We start from the raw sequence: 14,678 nt of genomic DNA, 5'->3' as shown, positions 1-14,678 counted from the left end.
TAATTAAATACTTCCCCCAAAAAGTACCATTCTCATTCCACTATTTCAAGAGTATATACTGTCAACATGATTGAAGATGTTAAACTTCACCACCTGACCAAGTGCTTGCCAAGTTTCTCTACTGTAAAATGATACCCCCACTCCTACCACCCACTTTCCATACTCTCCTCTGTAGAAGCAAGTAATTTAAGCATAGCCCACTCAAAGTATAAGAACTCCTTTTGCGGGGAGTGGAGGAGAGAGTATCTACTTAAGTTATTTATTTGGAATTCTTCTGTACGGAAGATTTGTTTCTAGTACCCATTTATTCAATCACATGTACCAGTATAGATTCATAGCTATTTTATACTTTGGGTTATAATCCAAAACTGTGTTATTTTTTTGCACAAATTGTTCCAGTTTTGGCCGCTGGATCTTTTCCAGTTGGTGCCTGTGTCCGTTTGCCCTTTTTAGTGCGGACTTCTGTGGGAGGGAGTGGGGTACTTATCTTCTTGCACTACAAGATGCTCAAGTTCATCTTGTATATTCTCTGTCTCAGTCTTAGAATGAGTCATTTCTCCAAGTAGTTCTGATTTCTTTTATTAGAGAATGGCATCAGAAACTAAGATCTAGGTACTGGCCCTGCTCCTTGCTACTGGGGTGTCGCTCCTTCTGAACCCTCTCAAAGGACAGAACTAAGCAACATATGGGTGTATATTAACCCATATATACACACACCTGTAATTATTTTTCTATCTACCCATTTATATTTATTTTTACCTAAAAAAGTTTATATTGATGTCTTTTATTGTAATCTAGTATACACGGTTCATTCTAGCCTTCCTCCCTACTTATCTGGAACCTCCAACTCCAAAAGTAAGGAACCTGGCTCCCACTGTCAGTCATCCATTTCTCATTTTTTCAATCCCAAATCCCTCAGTATAACTTTACCATAATTCATTAAAAAAAAAAATAAAACTACTAAATGAATGTCTTAGAAAACAGTGACGATAAAATCTCCAAAAGAAACTAAAGAAGTCTCACCTATCAAAAAAATCAAACTTTCCTACTTGTCCACGAAATATTTACCTTAATCTCATTTCAAAATCTGCCTGCTCTGGTAAAATTCTAAGAAGAATTTTCTACTTAATTTGATCTGGGCTGCTTAAACTTTTAACAGTTCTTTCCGTGAATGTCTACAGATCCCATTTATTTATACATGACTATATATTATAATTTTAAAAGCTAAGTTTGGCTATGAGTGACGGACAGGAAATTTACTGGATATACAAACTTCTCAAGTGCTGAACGAAATCTGGTCTCTGATCCTCAGACCGTACTCAATAAATCTGGTATTTTAAATGGCCTTTCAACTACCACTCCAATCTCCCAAATTAAGAAAATCTAAACCCTAGTATAGAAAAGATGATGTTCACCACCCCTACCCCCACCCCATTGATAATTACCTTGGACTGGGTAAGTTCTTCCATAAACTTCAATGATAGGGCAATTGAAGAAATATTCACAGAACATGCTGGTATCAATAGTAGCAGACATGAGAACAATGCGAACTTCAGGATAGGCCTGAACCACATCACGCAACACTACCAAAAGGAAGTCAGTCTATTAAAACACAAACATGAAAGAAAAAATTTATAAATAGTATTAATGAGATACACATAAAACAAGATATACACAGCTGCAAGATGTAAGTCAATTTCAGTTTCTTAGGTGGCTTGAAGAAGTGACAGGGTTACATGGCATGCGATAACAGTATTTGTAAGATCAGCTGTAGCCTAACAGCTATAGGGAATAAAAATGAGTGCTATTTGGATGGGGAAAGTGAAGAAAAAAACATTAATGAGAGCAAAGAATTCATCTAAAAGTTTTTAGTGAAATTTAACTTACAGGTAACTCAACTTTAAGAAAAAGTAGGGGGAAAGTCCATGATAAACCAGAACTTACCAATCACCTGTGAGATTAATAGAAAAAATGCTGGAAGTCATATTTCAAGGTTTATTCAAACAAAATAGTAGCTGAGACACAGGTTTTAACTAACAAAGCATCCATCAAACCCACCAACCAATGTGAATGCTAAGACCTTGACAGTAACTTATATTTGGCTGTGTAGTTCCCCCTTCCTCATCATCCACTACCTTCCTGAACCAAAGATAACCACCATTCTCAACCGAATTTCCTTTGCGTAATAGTTTTTACACTTAATGAATGCCTAAAAAATACATAAATTTTATTTATTCTTAACTATGGGAAAGCTTAACATTATATGTAGTCTTTTGAGATTTCCTTTTTACATATAACACTACTAAGATTCACCCATGTGTGCTATTACTGTCATTCGGATAGTTTAATACCCCAATGAGTGACTATACAAATTTAATTCACTTAAACGGCCTGGTATTTCGGTTATTTCTAGGATTTTACTATTTACAAACATTTACTATGGACACTTGTTCATGTTTCCTGTTGTATATACATGCTAGTGTCTACGGTTATGTTTGGGTATGTAACTGTGGCACAAAAATATATATAAATATTAAATGTTCTGAGGTAATATTAAACTATTTTCCTAAGTGGTTCCATCAATTTATATATCCCCAGGAGCAGTGGATTAAGATTCTGCTGATCCACATGTTCTCCAATATTTTATGCCATCACTTAAGTTTTATAGGGAAACTTCAGGGGCTTAACAGATTAGCAAATCTTCCAAGCTGAACGAGGTTGAACATCTCAACTTCATTAAACAAATGTGTTTTCCTCTTTTTTATCTTTTGCTCATTTTGCTACTGTTATCTGTCTTTTTCTCATTGATTTGTAGACGTTTGTCTTTAAGCTAATTGTTTTTTAACGTAATGGAATCTTCTTCCAGTTTGCTGCTTTCTTTAAAGTATCTTTTAAATTATTAAGAAATTATTTTAACTTAAATACAGATGAATACAATGACTTTTTATTTTATGGTTAGTACTTTTTATGTTTTAAAAAAATCCTTTCAGAAGAGCGAGAACTATGTTGCCCAGTATAGTAGCCACTAACCACCTGAGCATGTGAAATGTGGCTATTTCGAATTGAGATGTGGTCAAAGTGTAAAACACACACCAGATTTTGAAGACTTCATGATAAACAGAATGTATAATATTCTTATTGATATATTTGTCACACTGACTACATGATTAATAACAACAATAGCTATGAAGGTATTTTCTGAACGGGAGAGCTCCAGAGAATGTTCTGAGAAATAGCAATTTTGTGGGTGTGAATGAGCATATTTTCATCCACTGAACCCTCTGAAAGAGACTACACTTGGTTTGGATGTGTATATCATGGTATTAAAGAAAAACCATTACTTTAATTTCAACCTATAATTACACGAGTTAATGCTATACAGGTTTTCCCCAGGGGCCAAAAGTGGTAAGGGTAGGAAATAAACTCTAGTTTCTTCCTATTCTCGTATGATTACCATTTTAAAAATGTACCTATTTTTAATTAATTTTTTTAATTTTTTAAAAGACTTATTTGTTTATTTATCTCTGCTCAGGCCAGCTCACTGCCACCAGGAGGCCCCAGGAATTGAACCCTGGACTTCTCATATGGTAGATGGGAGCCCAATTGCTTGAGCGACATCCGTTTCCCCTAATTTATTTTTAAAAGATATTTAGATTACACAAAATGCTACACACACAAATATAAGGGATTCCCAAATGTCCCACACCCCACATCTCCCCTTCCCACATTAATAATTTCTTTTATTAATATGGTACATTCACTGCAATTGATGAACACTTTTTGGAGCTTTTTGAAGCATTGCCACCAAGCATGGATTAGAGTTTACATTGTAGTTCACACTCTCCCATTCGATTCTGTATGTTGGTATAACTATCATTAACATCCAAAAAGATCAAAGCAGCAAACACCCAAAATGGCAGTTAATTGTTAATACAAAAAGTTGTTAAAATAAAAAATTAAACAGAAAATTTTCAATTTGAAGAAAAACTAATCATAGTCAGAAATCCTTAGTTCAGTTGAATTATGCCAGCTCTTACTGATCAATGTAGATATACTTACTTTACAATAAGAAGTCTTAATTGTTAGAATTCTGAGAGTTTACTTTTTAAATTAAAAAAAAAGAAAGATTTGATGGTCTTGGTAAAAAATTATTGCCTCATTTCATATAAATGTATTTAACATCTTAATGGTTTTGATAGAAGACAAATGAATAAATGATATAAAGCAGTGGGGAAAATGGAAAAGGAAGCAAAATATTCTATTTTAGTTTCCCTCCATTCTCAATTAGTATCTTAACTCTCAAGTTACTTACATTTATGTCTCTTTCATGTATCTCATCTACAATTACATGGCTGATTCCTCGAATGCCTGCTTCTAATTTTCTTAGGAGCACACCTTGAAAAGAAAAGAGCAACAACAGGATATGTGTATCTATGCTTAATAAAGAAAAGAATGCACAGAAAAGCCAAAGAAGCAAATTCTAGACAATCAACTAATATAACTTCAGCATCTTTTTAGGAAAGAAATAATCATTTGTATTATTTAAATTAAAAAGGTGATAGTGTATTCTGAAATACATTTATTTAATGAAATGAGTATTAAAAGAAAACCTCTAGCAAATGAAGTTGACTTCATTTTCTCTAAGTTGTTAATAACCAGTGAGGTACATCAGACTCCATGAAGGAAAAAATTGCCAAAAGTTCTATTTAAAAACAAGAAATTCTGAAATTGGTTCCTGTATTAATTTACAGCCATCTTGTAAATTACCATTTATTTAACACAAACAATACAATGTAAACTCCAAACGAAAGAACAAAACAAAACACACTACTGACCTACAGTGCAAAACATTATACTAGCATGAGGGCGGGGAAGAATAGACTCAAACCGAACGCTATATCCACAGCTCTTTCCAGGTTCTTCTCCTCTCTCATATGCAACTCGCTCTGCCACTGAAACTGCACTGATTCTCCTGGGCTGAAACCAGAAAAAAGGGAAGTGACTTAAAAGTTACAAAATTAGTTACACATTTGTTAGTGTCACAATTATTGGTAATCTGTCCCACTGCCAGTTCATTAATTAAAAGAAACAAGAATTAATAGCAATGATATCTTTAGGAAGCTCTGAATTTATTTTAAAAATCTTGCCTCCTACCCATTCCTACTTATTTCTATGGCTGACGCTTTTAAAAATCGCTATTTCATTTTGTATATAAAGTGATTCCATGGCTTTTATAGATAATAAAAAAGGAAAGTCTAGAATTTCTTTGCCCATACCAGAGTGGTTTTCCAAAGAGTAGTTAAGGGGAAAAAGCATGCATAGGGAATTTGGTCACACTGGACACATTTCTAGAAAATTACTTAGCTGAGATACGGGAATCAGGAAGGCAAACAATCTCCTTTGCCACATTCTATGGTAACTATCCTTCATTCACTTATTAATTCACATAAATCAAACATTCATTTCATGTTTATATAAAGTGCCATAGAAGGTGCTAGAGTTAAGAAGTTGAATGAAATCACTCCTGTTCTTGAAGAGCTTATAGAACAGGAAAAAACTGAATATACATTATCGTTTCAAGCAATAAACCTGCAGAACCCTATGGGGTATACATTTTTCTACGTGCCAGAATTTTCTTTATAGCTAAAGATAAAGGACCAGACCATGATTTTCCTTGATATTTCAGGAAACTTTTCTGAAGTGTTCCATATCTTCCACGTACACCAAACAAATTTTGCTATGGCTACCACGATGTGCTGAAGTTATAGCTATGGAAGTACACACAGATATGACATTTATAAAGATTGAATGTACTGAAATGGATTTTGTAAAAAAAAAAAAGTTCCTGATGACAGATTGTACTTTAATTCCTTTCTTGAGAAAACTTTTCCACAGTTTCATATGTAGTCAAGCACCTATGTGATATCCCAGGATATGGTATAACTAATTAGGACATCAGTTTCATATAATCTTTCAAAAGAAAAAAACCCAACTCCACTAGAGCTCTCTATATCTTCTGAACTAATTCAAGATATGATTATTTTCTATATCCCTAATACTATTAACAAAAACAGGTACATGTACAAGAAAGTAGTACCTTGTTTACTAAGCTGTCCTTTTAATAACCTTATTTAGCAATGGATAAGGATTTTCCCAGCAGGCCATCATAAAGTTTTCTTACAAATGAACACAAGAGTTGCTCAAACTACCATTTCCAAAACCTATCTGCTAAATTTCTTAGTAAGCCTAGAACATCAATATCAAAATGACTATTCAAACAGTGAAGAAACAAATGATCTTGCTATATTAGATAGTCTTCCCAGGTTTTGTACGTTTTGCTGGCTTATCAGTTTCTAGTTTCCTCTGCAGTCCTGAGTTCAAAAACAACAAATATATATACTTAAAATATAATAAAAAAGGAAATGCTTCATTCGGTTGATTTGGTTGAAAATCAGTGTAATTTTCTTGAAGAGTATGACATAGTGTATAAAAGTTAAAATAGTTTTTGATCTAACAAATCCATTTAGGAATTTATCTCAAAGAAATAAAAAAGTATACAAATACATATGCCCAGATGTCTTCAGTTCAGTATATGTAATATATAAATATTAAAAACAATCTAAAGTCTCTATAATTTATGGAAAAAAAAAGGATATATGCATTAAATGCAAAATTAAAAAGCTATTAAAATTTTTCAATGTAGCTCTAATACCATAATGCTGTTACATAAAAGGGACAGGTCAAAGACGGTGTACATGTAAATATGTACACACCAAAGTCTGAAAGGATATATACCAAAAGTAAACTTCAGGATGGTAGATTCCTGAATGAATTTGGTCTCTTTAAAAATTTACACTATTTTCTAATTTACCCCCCCCAAATGAATATGTACAACTTTTATAGCAAAAAGAAAAAACTTAAAAAATTCTTCTAATTCTAATTCTTAGAATTCTTCTAATTCCAACATGACAGTTCAGTCACTCATCCAAAATCAGAAGACATAAACTTACTACTACATTTCCCCCACACTGGAAATCTTCCAGCAGAAGTCAGGTACTACCTATTATGAACACTCTATCCTGGAGAGGAAGATGGAATAATTTTCTGAAATATTTTCCAAACCCATGATCCTATCACCTTATGAAGGAATAAACATACAGGAGGACTGGTGGACAAGTAAAAGCTATTTTTGTACTTTCAAGAAATTGAGTAACATTTGGCCCATCATTCCACTCTGTAGCTCATTGCTATACATTTGTTATAGCCTATACAGAAACCTGTGCTCTTTACAAATGAAATCACTGGAAATGTCCAAATTATTTGGGAAGGTACACAAGTTAGTAAGCAAGTAACACAAAAGTGAAGACCATAATACAAAAAGCCATTTGTGTAAATAATCTGGACTGAACAACTGGGCTTTGATTTAATTAGGAGGATAGTAAAAAACAAAAACAAAAACAATACTTTTCATGTGGTAAGTAATTGGTTTTATTTTACTCATGACATGCAGACAACCTCTGACTTGGAACAACTGTCTTTAGTTTATTTGTTAAATTCTTGATTTGTGCTTATGTGCCTGAATTGTTTTTGAGATTAAAAACGGAGAGTGGAAGTAAGGAAGAAGGGCAGGTAAAGTTCAAGGCTCCCTCTCCTATAAGTGGCATCCTGAACAATACTCTTCCTGAAAGTATAGAGAAGATTAAAAGCAAGGATGTTTTATTGATCACAGTACCTAAGGATGAAACTTTCCCTGAGAAGCAATGCATTCAGTTTTGGGAATTGGAAAGGTGAAGAAAAAGAAAGCTAGGAATCCTTTCCCAGAAAAATATACATCTTATTTTTTCAAGTCTAAGATGCCACCAATATTAAGATGCAACATTCATTCCTTCAGTAATTTTATTTGAGGCCATAAACCCAACTCATACAGAAGAGACTTATTAAAAGATGTACCTCAGAGGAATTGTGGGAAGATGGCATCAGACTAACAAGGAGGGCTCAATGCTCTCACAAAAACAATGCAGAAATAGCCAAAACCTGTCCAAGGGACCTGCTTTGGGGGTCAGCAGACAAGGACAGTGCTACACAATTCCCAGGAAGGTGAAGGACAGAGAGATGAAGTACCCAAAACAACAAACGTGAAGTTACCAAAACACTGCGGCAGCCAGGAAGGGCTCCCCTCCCCTGCCAACAAGATATTAAACAGGGATAAAACCTTTAGCTCACCGCAGCTGAAAGAGCAACAGACGTTATTCTCCCTGCCAGATGTTATTCTCCCTGCCAGATGTTTTAGGGGAAAGGGGGAGGGGGGAGTCTAGGAGGCTTTTCTTCAGTGAATTCGGCTAGCAGAGACCACTTTGAATCTCCGCTCTGGAGATTCAACACAGGAACACAGGAAAGCCAAGACCGAAACACCTCCGTGGAAAGGAGCCTACATGTGCCATCTGGTGGCCGGTCTGGAAATTGCATGGACAAAAACTTTTCTGTTCTCTCTGCATCCTAAACCCTATGAGAAAATCTGTGCCCCATTAATGAGTCCCTGGACTGATTTTGATAGCTTAAACAGGGCAATTCTAAAGACAAAAGTTAAACCAAGTATCAAAGAGCTGTGAAAAGAAACAATAGGCAAGAGAGAGAAATTGGCCAGCAGAGCAAATTCACCAACATATTCAGATGCCTAGACATCAGCAAAATTAAGTTGCACTAGGGCACAGGAAGAAAGAGCCCAGTCAAAAGAACAAATCAAATATCCTGAAAAGATACGGGATTTAAGACAATCAGTGAAAATCACACAACTCTCCTAAATCAATTCAAAGAATTTAAGAAAAAATGACTAAAGAGATAAAGGACATTAAGACACTGGGTGAGCATAAAGAACAATTTGAAAAGTAACGACCTTATGGGAATGAAAGACACAATGGATGAGATTAAAAATACACTGTAGGGGGGGAGCAAACGTGGGTCAATGGTTGAGCACCTGCTTTCCATGTATGAGGTCTTGGATTCGACTGGCTACCTCAAAAAAAAAAAGGCTCTGGAAAGTCTGAGCAGAGGCATGATATGTTGAACATATCTAAAAAATTCTCTGGCTATTGTGTGGACAAGAGGAGAAACCAGGAGATGGTTAAGATCTACTGTAAAGGAACAAATGTAAAAATAAACTGGATTTCATCAAAATGAAAAAAATAAATGTTAGAGGCAAGTAAGAGCAGATCTGAATTGCTCCAAGACAGAACATCTGAACTGGAAGACAGGAGAATGGAAAAAATGGAAGAGAGCCTCAGGGAATTGAATGACAATGCAAAACGTACAAACATTTGCATTACCAGTGTTCTAGGACGAGAGAATGGAAAAGGGCAGGAAGAATATCTGAGAAAATAATGACCAAAAACTTCCCAACCCTTACAAAGGACATAAATATAAACATCCAAGAAGGGCAATGCATCCCAAATAGAGCAAATCTGCATAGATCTATCCCGAGTTCCCTAGCATTGAGAATGACAAATATCAAGGATAGAGAGAGGATTCTGAAAACAGCAAGAGAAAAGCAAAGTATCACATACAAGGAAAACTTGATAAGATTAAGTGCTAATCTCTCATTAGAAACCATGGAGAGAACTGAAAGTGGTATGCCAGCCAAGAATCCTGTATCCAGCAAAAACTGTCCTTCAAAAATGAGAATGAGTTCCAAGTCTTCAAGACAAACAAAAACTGAGTATGTTAACAACAGACCAGAATTATTAATACAAGAGACGCTAAGGACAAGATGGGTGAAATAATGCCTTTATAGTAATAATATTGAATGTTAATGGCTTGAACGTCCCAATGAAGAGATAGATTGACAGAATGTATGAAAAAATACGAGCCATCTATATGTTGTCTACAAGAGACCCACCTCAGATTTAAGGACAGAACCAGTTTAAAAAAGTGGAAGAAATAACTATAATAAATATTTATGCACTAATCTGAGTGCCCCAAGATACATGAGGCACGCACTGGCAAAACAGAAGGGAGAAATAGATGTCTTTACAATAATAGCTGGAGACTTCAATACACCACTTCCAGTATAGAACAGAATATCTGGACAGAGGATAAAGAAATGGAGAACCTGAATAATACAAAACTGAACTAGAACAGGCATCTACAGAGCACTGCACCCCAATGTAGTAGGATATACGTTTTTTTCAAGTGCTCATGGATCCTTTTCCAAGACAAACCATATGTTCGGTCATAAGACAAGTCGCAATAAATTTAAAAAGACTGCAATTACACAAAACTCTGATCATAACGGAATGAAGGTGGAAATCAATAATGGATAGAAGGGAAAATTCATAAATACATGGAGATTAAACAACACACTCCGAAATAATCAGTGTGTCAAAGAAGAAACTGCAAGAAAATTCAGTAAATATCTTGAGATGAATGAAAATGAGAACACAACGTATCAAAACCTTTGGGACACTGCAAAGGCAGTGCTGAGAGGGAAATTTATAGCCATCAAGGCTTACAGTAAAAAGAAGAACTAAAACTGAAGATCTAGCTGCATACCTGAAGGAACCAGAAAAATAACTGCAAACTAATCCCAAACCAAACCAAAGGAAAAAAATGGTAAAGATTAGAGCAGAAATAAATGAACTTGAGAACAGGAAAAAAAAAAAAAAAAAATAGAACAAAACCAAAATGTGGTTCTTTGAGAAGATCAACAAAACTCACAAACCCTTAGCTAAGCTAGACGGACAAGGAAAAGACAAAAATAAACAAAATCAGAAATGATAGAGGGATATCATCACTGACTCTGCAGAAATAAAAGAAATCATAAAAGGACACTATGAACAACTGCACAGTAAAATATCAGACAATGTAGAGATGAAACAAATGAACCACTTACACTGACTGTGGAAGAAACAGAAGACTTGAACAAACCAACCACAAATAAGATTGAAATAGTTATCAAAAATTCCCCCAAAATGAAAAGCCTGAGACCAGATGGCTTCACAGGTGAATTTTATCATTCAAAGATGATCTAATACCAATCTTGCTCAAGCTCTTTAAAATAATTGAACAGGAAAGAATGCTACCAAACTCATTCTATGAAGTCAACATCACCCTAATACCAAAACCTGATAAAGATACCACAAAAAAAATTAAAGACCAATATTTCTAATGAATATAGATGCAAAAATCCTCAACAAAATACTTGCAAACTGAATCCAAAAGCACATTAAAAGAATTAAACGTCACAATCAAATGAGTTTTATCCCATGTTTGCATGTATGGTTCAACACAAGAAAATCAATTCGTGTAATAAATCACATTGATAAATTGAAGAAGGAAAGTCACAGGACAAAATACCACATCCTAAAGATAGCAACAGAAGGAAACTTTCTCAATATGCTAAAGTGTGTATATGAAAACCTACAATGCTAGCACTGAATTCTGCTTTCCTGCTGAGATCAGGAACAAGACAAGGATGCCCACTGTCACCACTGTTATTCAATATTGTGCTAGAGTTTCTAGCTAGAGCAATTAGGCTAGAAATAAAAGGCATTGAAATAGGAAAGGTATAAGTAAACTTTCACTGTTTACTGATATGATCCCATACCTAGAATCTCCTGAAAGACCTACAACAAAGCTACCAGAACTAATAGACGAGTTCAGCTAAGTGGCAAGATACAAGATTAATATGCAAAAATCATTATTTCATACACGACTGATGAACAATCTGAGGAGAATCAGAAAAAAAAAATTCCATATATAATAGCAGCTAAAACAATCAAATATTTAGGAATAAACTTAACCAAGGACATAAAGGACCTATATTCAAAAAACTACAAAACACTGCTAAAAGAAACCGAAGACTTACATAAATGGAAGGACACTCCATGTTCATGGATTGAAAGACGAAACATTGTGAAAGTGTCAATTCTAACCCAAACTGACTTCCAGATTCATCACTATGCCAATAAAAATGCCAACAGCTTTTTTTTTTTTGCAGAAATGGAAAAACCAATTATCAAATTTATTTGGAAGGGTAATCCCCGAATAGCCAAAAAGATCTGAAAAGGAACAACAAAGTTGGAGAACTCTCACTTCCTGACTTTAAAGTGTACTGCTTAGTTACAATAGCAAAAACAGCATGGTACTGGTATAAAGACAGACACATTAACCAATGGAGCTGAATCAAGAACTCAGAAAAAGACCCTCATATCTACAGTTAAGTGATTTTTGACAAGGGGGTCAGGCCCTCCCAGCTGGGCCATAACAATTTATTCAACAAAATGGTGCTGGGAGAACTGGATAGTCATATCCAAAAGAAAGGGGACACCTATTTCACACCTTATACAAAAATTAACTTAAAATGGATCAAGGACCTAAATATAAAAGAGAAAACCATAAAATGCCTAGAAGAAAATGTATGAAAACATCTTCAAGATCCTATGGTAAGTGGTGGTTTCTTAAACCTTACTCCCAAAACACAACAGAAGAAAAAAACAGATAAATGGGACTTCCTCAATTTAAACACTTGTGTACCTCAAAGGACCTTGTCAAAAGGGTAAATTGGCAGCCAACTCAATGGGAGAAAATATTTGGCAATCACGTATCTGAGAAGGGTTTACTATCCATGAAATACAAAGAGATCATTCAACTCAACAATAAAAAGACAAACTACCTGATTAAAAACTGGGCAAAAGACTTGAAAAGACAACTAACTGTCCAAAGAAAAAATACAAATGGTTATGAAACACATGAAAAAATGTTCAACACCACTAGCAATTAGGAAAATGCAAATCAAAACCACAGTGAGATATCATTTCATACCTACTAGACTGGCCGCTATTAAAAAGTCAGAAAACTGTAAATGTTGACGAGGATGTGGAGAGATAGGAATGCTTATTCACTGTTGGTAGGAATGCAGAATGGTAAAGCCACTGTGAAAGACTGGCAGTTCCTAAAGAAGTTGAATATAGACTTTCTATGTTACCTGGCAATACCATTACTAGGTATATAGCCAGAAGAACTGAGAGCAGAGACAAGAACAGATATCTGCACACCAATGTTCTGAGAGGTATTATTCATGATTGGCAGAAGTTGGAAACAGCCCAGGTGTCCATTAAATGAGAGACAGATAAACAAATTGTGGTGTATACACACGATGGAATATTACACAGTAGTAAGAAATGAAGTTGTTAAGTACAGGACAACGTGGATGAACCTGGAGGACATTATGTTGAGAGAAGCAAGCCAGACACAAAAGGACAAATACTGTATGACTGCGCTATTATGAACTAAATATATTGTGTAAATCCATGGAGCTAATAATGAGAATATAAATCACCAGAAAATAGCATGAGGGTAGAGAATGGGAAGCTGATGGGTTAATCTGTGCAGAATTGGTAAAAAAGGTTGTTTGTATATCTTTGGAAATGAATAGAAATGGTGAATGCCATATCATGATGTTTGTAAGCAGGAGAGCAATTATATGGGTATGCCAGTGGTTGAAAGGCAAAGTCTAAGGTCATGTATATTACTAGAAGGAAAGCTAAAAACTATAACATGGGACTGTGTAAGATAATAAAACCTCATGTAAAACACGAATATCGGTGATATTGCATATAAGTGTTTTTTACAAAATATAAGTACAAATATACTAGAGAAAAGGAAAAAGAATAACAGCTATGTATAGCAATGGAAGCATAGAGAAACTGAGAGGTATTATTATTGGAATAATGAAAGAACTCTAAGAATGACTGATGTGAGGAATGCACAAATATGTGATTATATTGAATAGCATTTATTGTACTCTTTGGATGAATTTATGCTTTATGAATATGTATCAGTAAAATTGGTATACTAAAAGATGCACCTCAATTTCAGAAGTGTTAAAAAAGGAAATACGGCTTATACATATATACACAAATATGTGCACAAACTCTTTTTGGCTATTACAAGATTTCTGGCCTCCCCCAATTATCAATTATGGTTCCCAGGTTAAGAAAGTCAAAGTCTGAATATGTCTGAAAGGTGATATTTTTGGCTGTTTGCAATATTATCCTTCCACATGCTATTTGTACAGTTATAGTGGATGGGAAGTGCTTAAACCTGAAAAGGACTGAAGACCTAATTAGTTCTTTTCTAAGCACTGGGAAATACTTTTGGTTGTTGCTTCCTGATAAGGTAATATAATAGAGCTCTTAAGAGAAAGGATCCTGAAGCCAGATTATTTGTATTTGAAACCTAGTTCCACCACTTCCTGTGTTAATCCTGGGTACACTTTATTTAACTTCTTTGTGCCTTTCTGAAATAAGAAAAACTGAATAAAATATGACCTATATCACAGAGTTATTATGAACTATAAATGTGTTAAAAATGGAAAACAGATGTGGTTCAACTGATAGAGCGTCTGCCTACCATACAGGCAGTCCAGGGTTCAAACCCAGGGCCTCCTGGCCCATGTGGTGAGCTGGCTCATGGGCAGTGCTGCCACGTGCAAGGAGTGGCATGCCATGCAGGGGTGTCCCCCGTGTAGGGGAGCCCCATGTGCAAGGAGTGTGTCCCACAAGAAGAGCCGCCCAGCGCGAAAAAAGCGCAGCCTGCCCAGGAGTGGTGCAGCACACACGGAGAGCTGACACAGCAAGATGATGCAACAAAAAGAGACACAGACTTGTGGTGCTGCCGAAAAT

General features: G+C 35.2%; 1 protein-coding gene across 1 annotated transcript in view; it reads right to left on the bottom strand.

The window, feature by feature from the left end:
* DHX9 (DExH-box helicase 9) overlaps positions 1-14,678 on the bottom strand; it is a 52,925-nt gene that overhangs the window by 16,583 nt on the left and 21,664 nt on the right. The window contains 3 exon segments of the mRNA XM_004469109.5: positions 1,446-1,602; positions 4,313-4,395; positions 4,836-4,977. Of these exon segments, the coding sequence (XP_004469166.2) occupies positions 1,446-1,602; positions 4,313-4,395; positions 4,836-4,977 (382 nt within the window).

This window comes from Dasypus novemcinctus, chromosome 13 (assembly GCF_030445035.2).
Source record: "Dasypus novemcinctus isolate mDasNov1 chromosome 13, mDasNov1.1.hap2, whole genome shotgun sequence".
NCBI classification, from domain to species: domain Eukaryota; kingdom Metazoa; phylum Chordata; class Mammalia; order Cingulata; family Dasypodidae; genus Dasypus; species Dasypus novemcinctus.
This window is presented reverse-complemented; position numbering and strand designations above follow the sequence as displayed.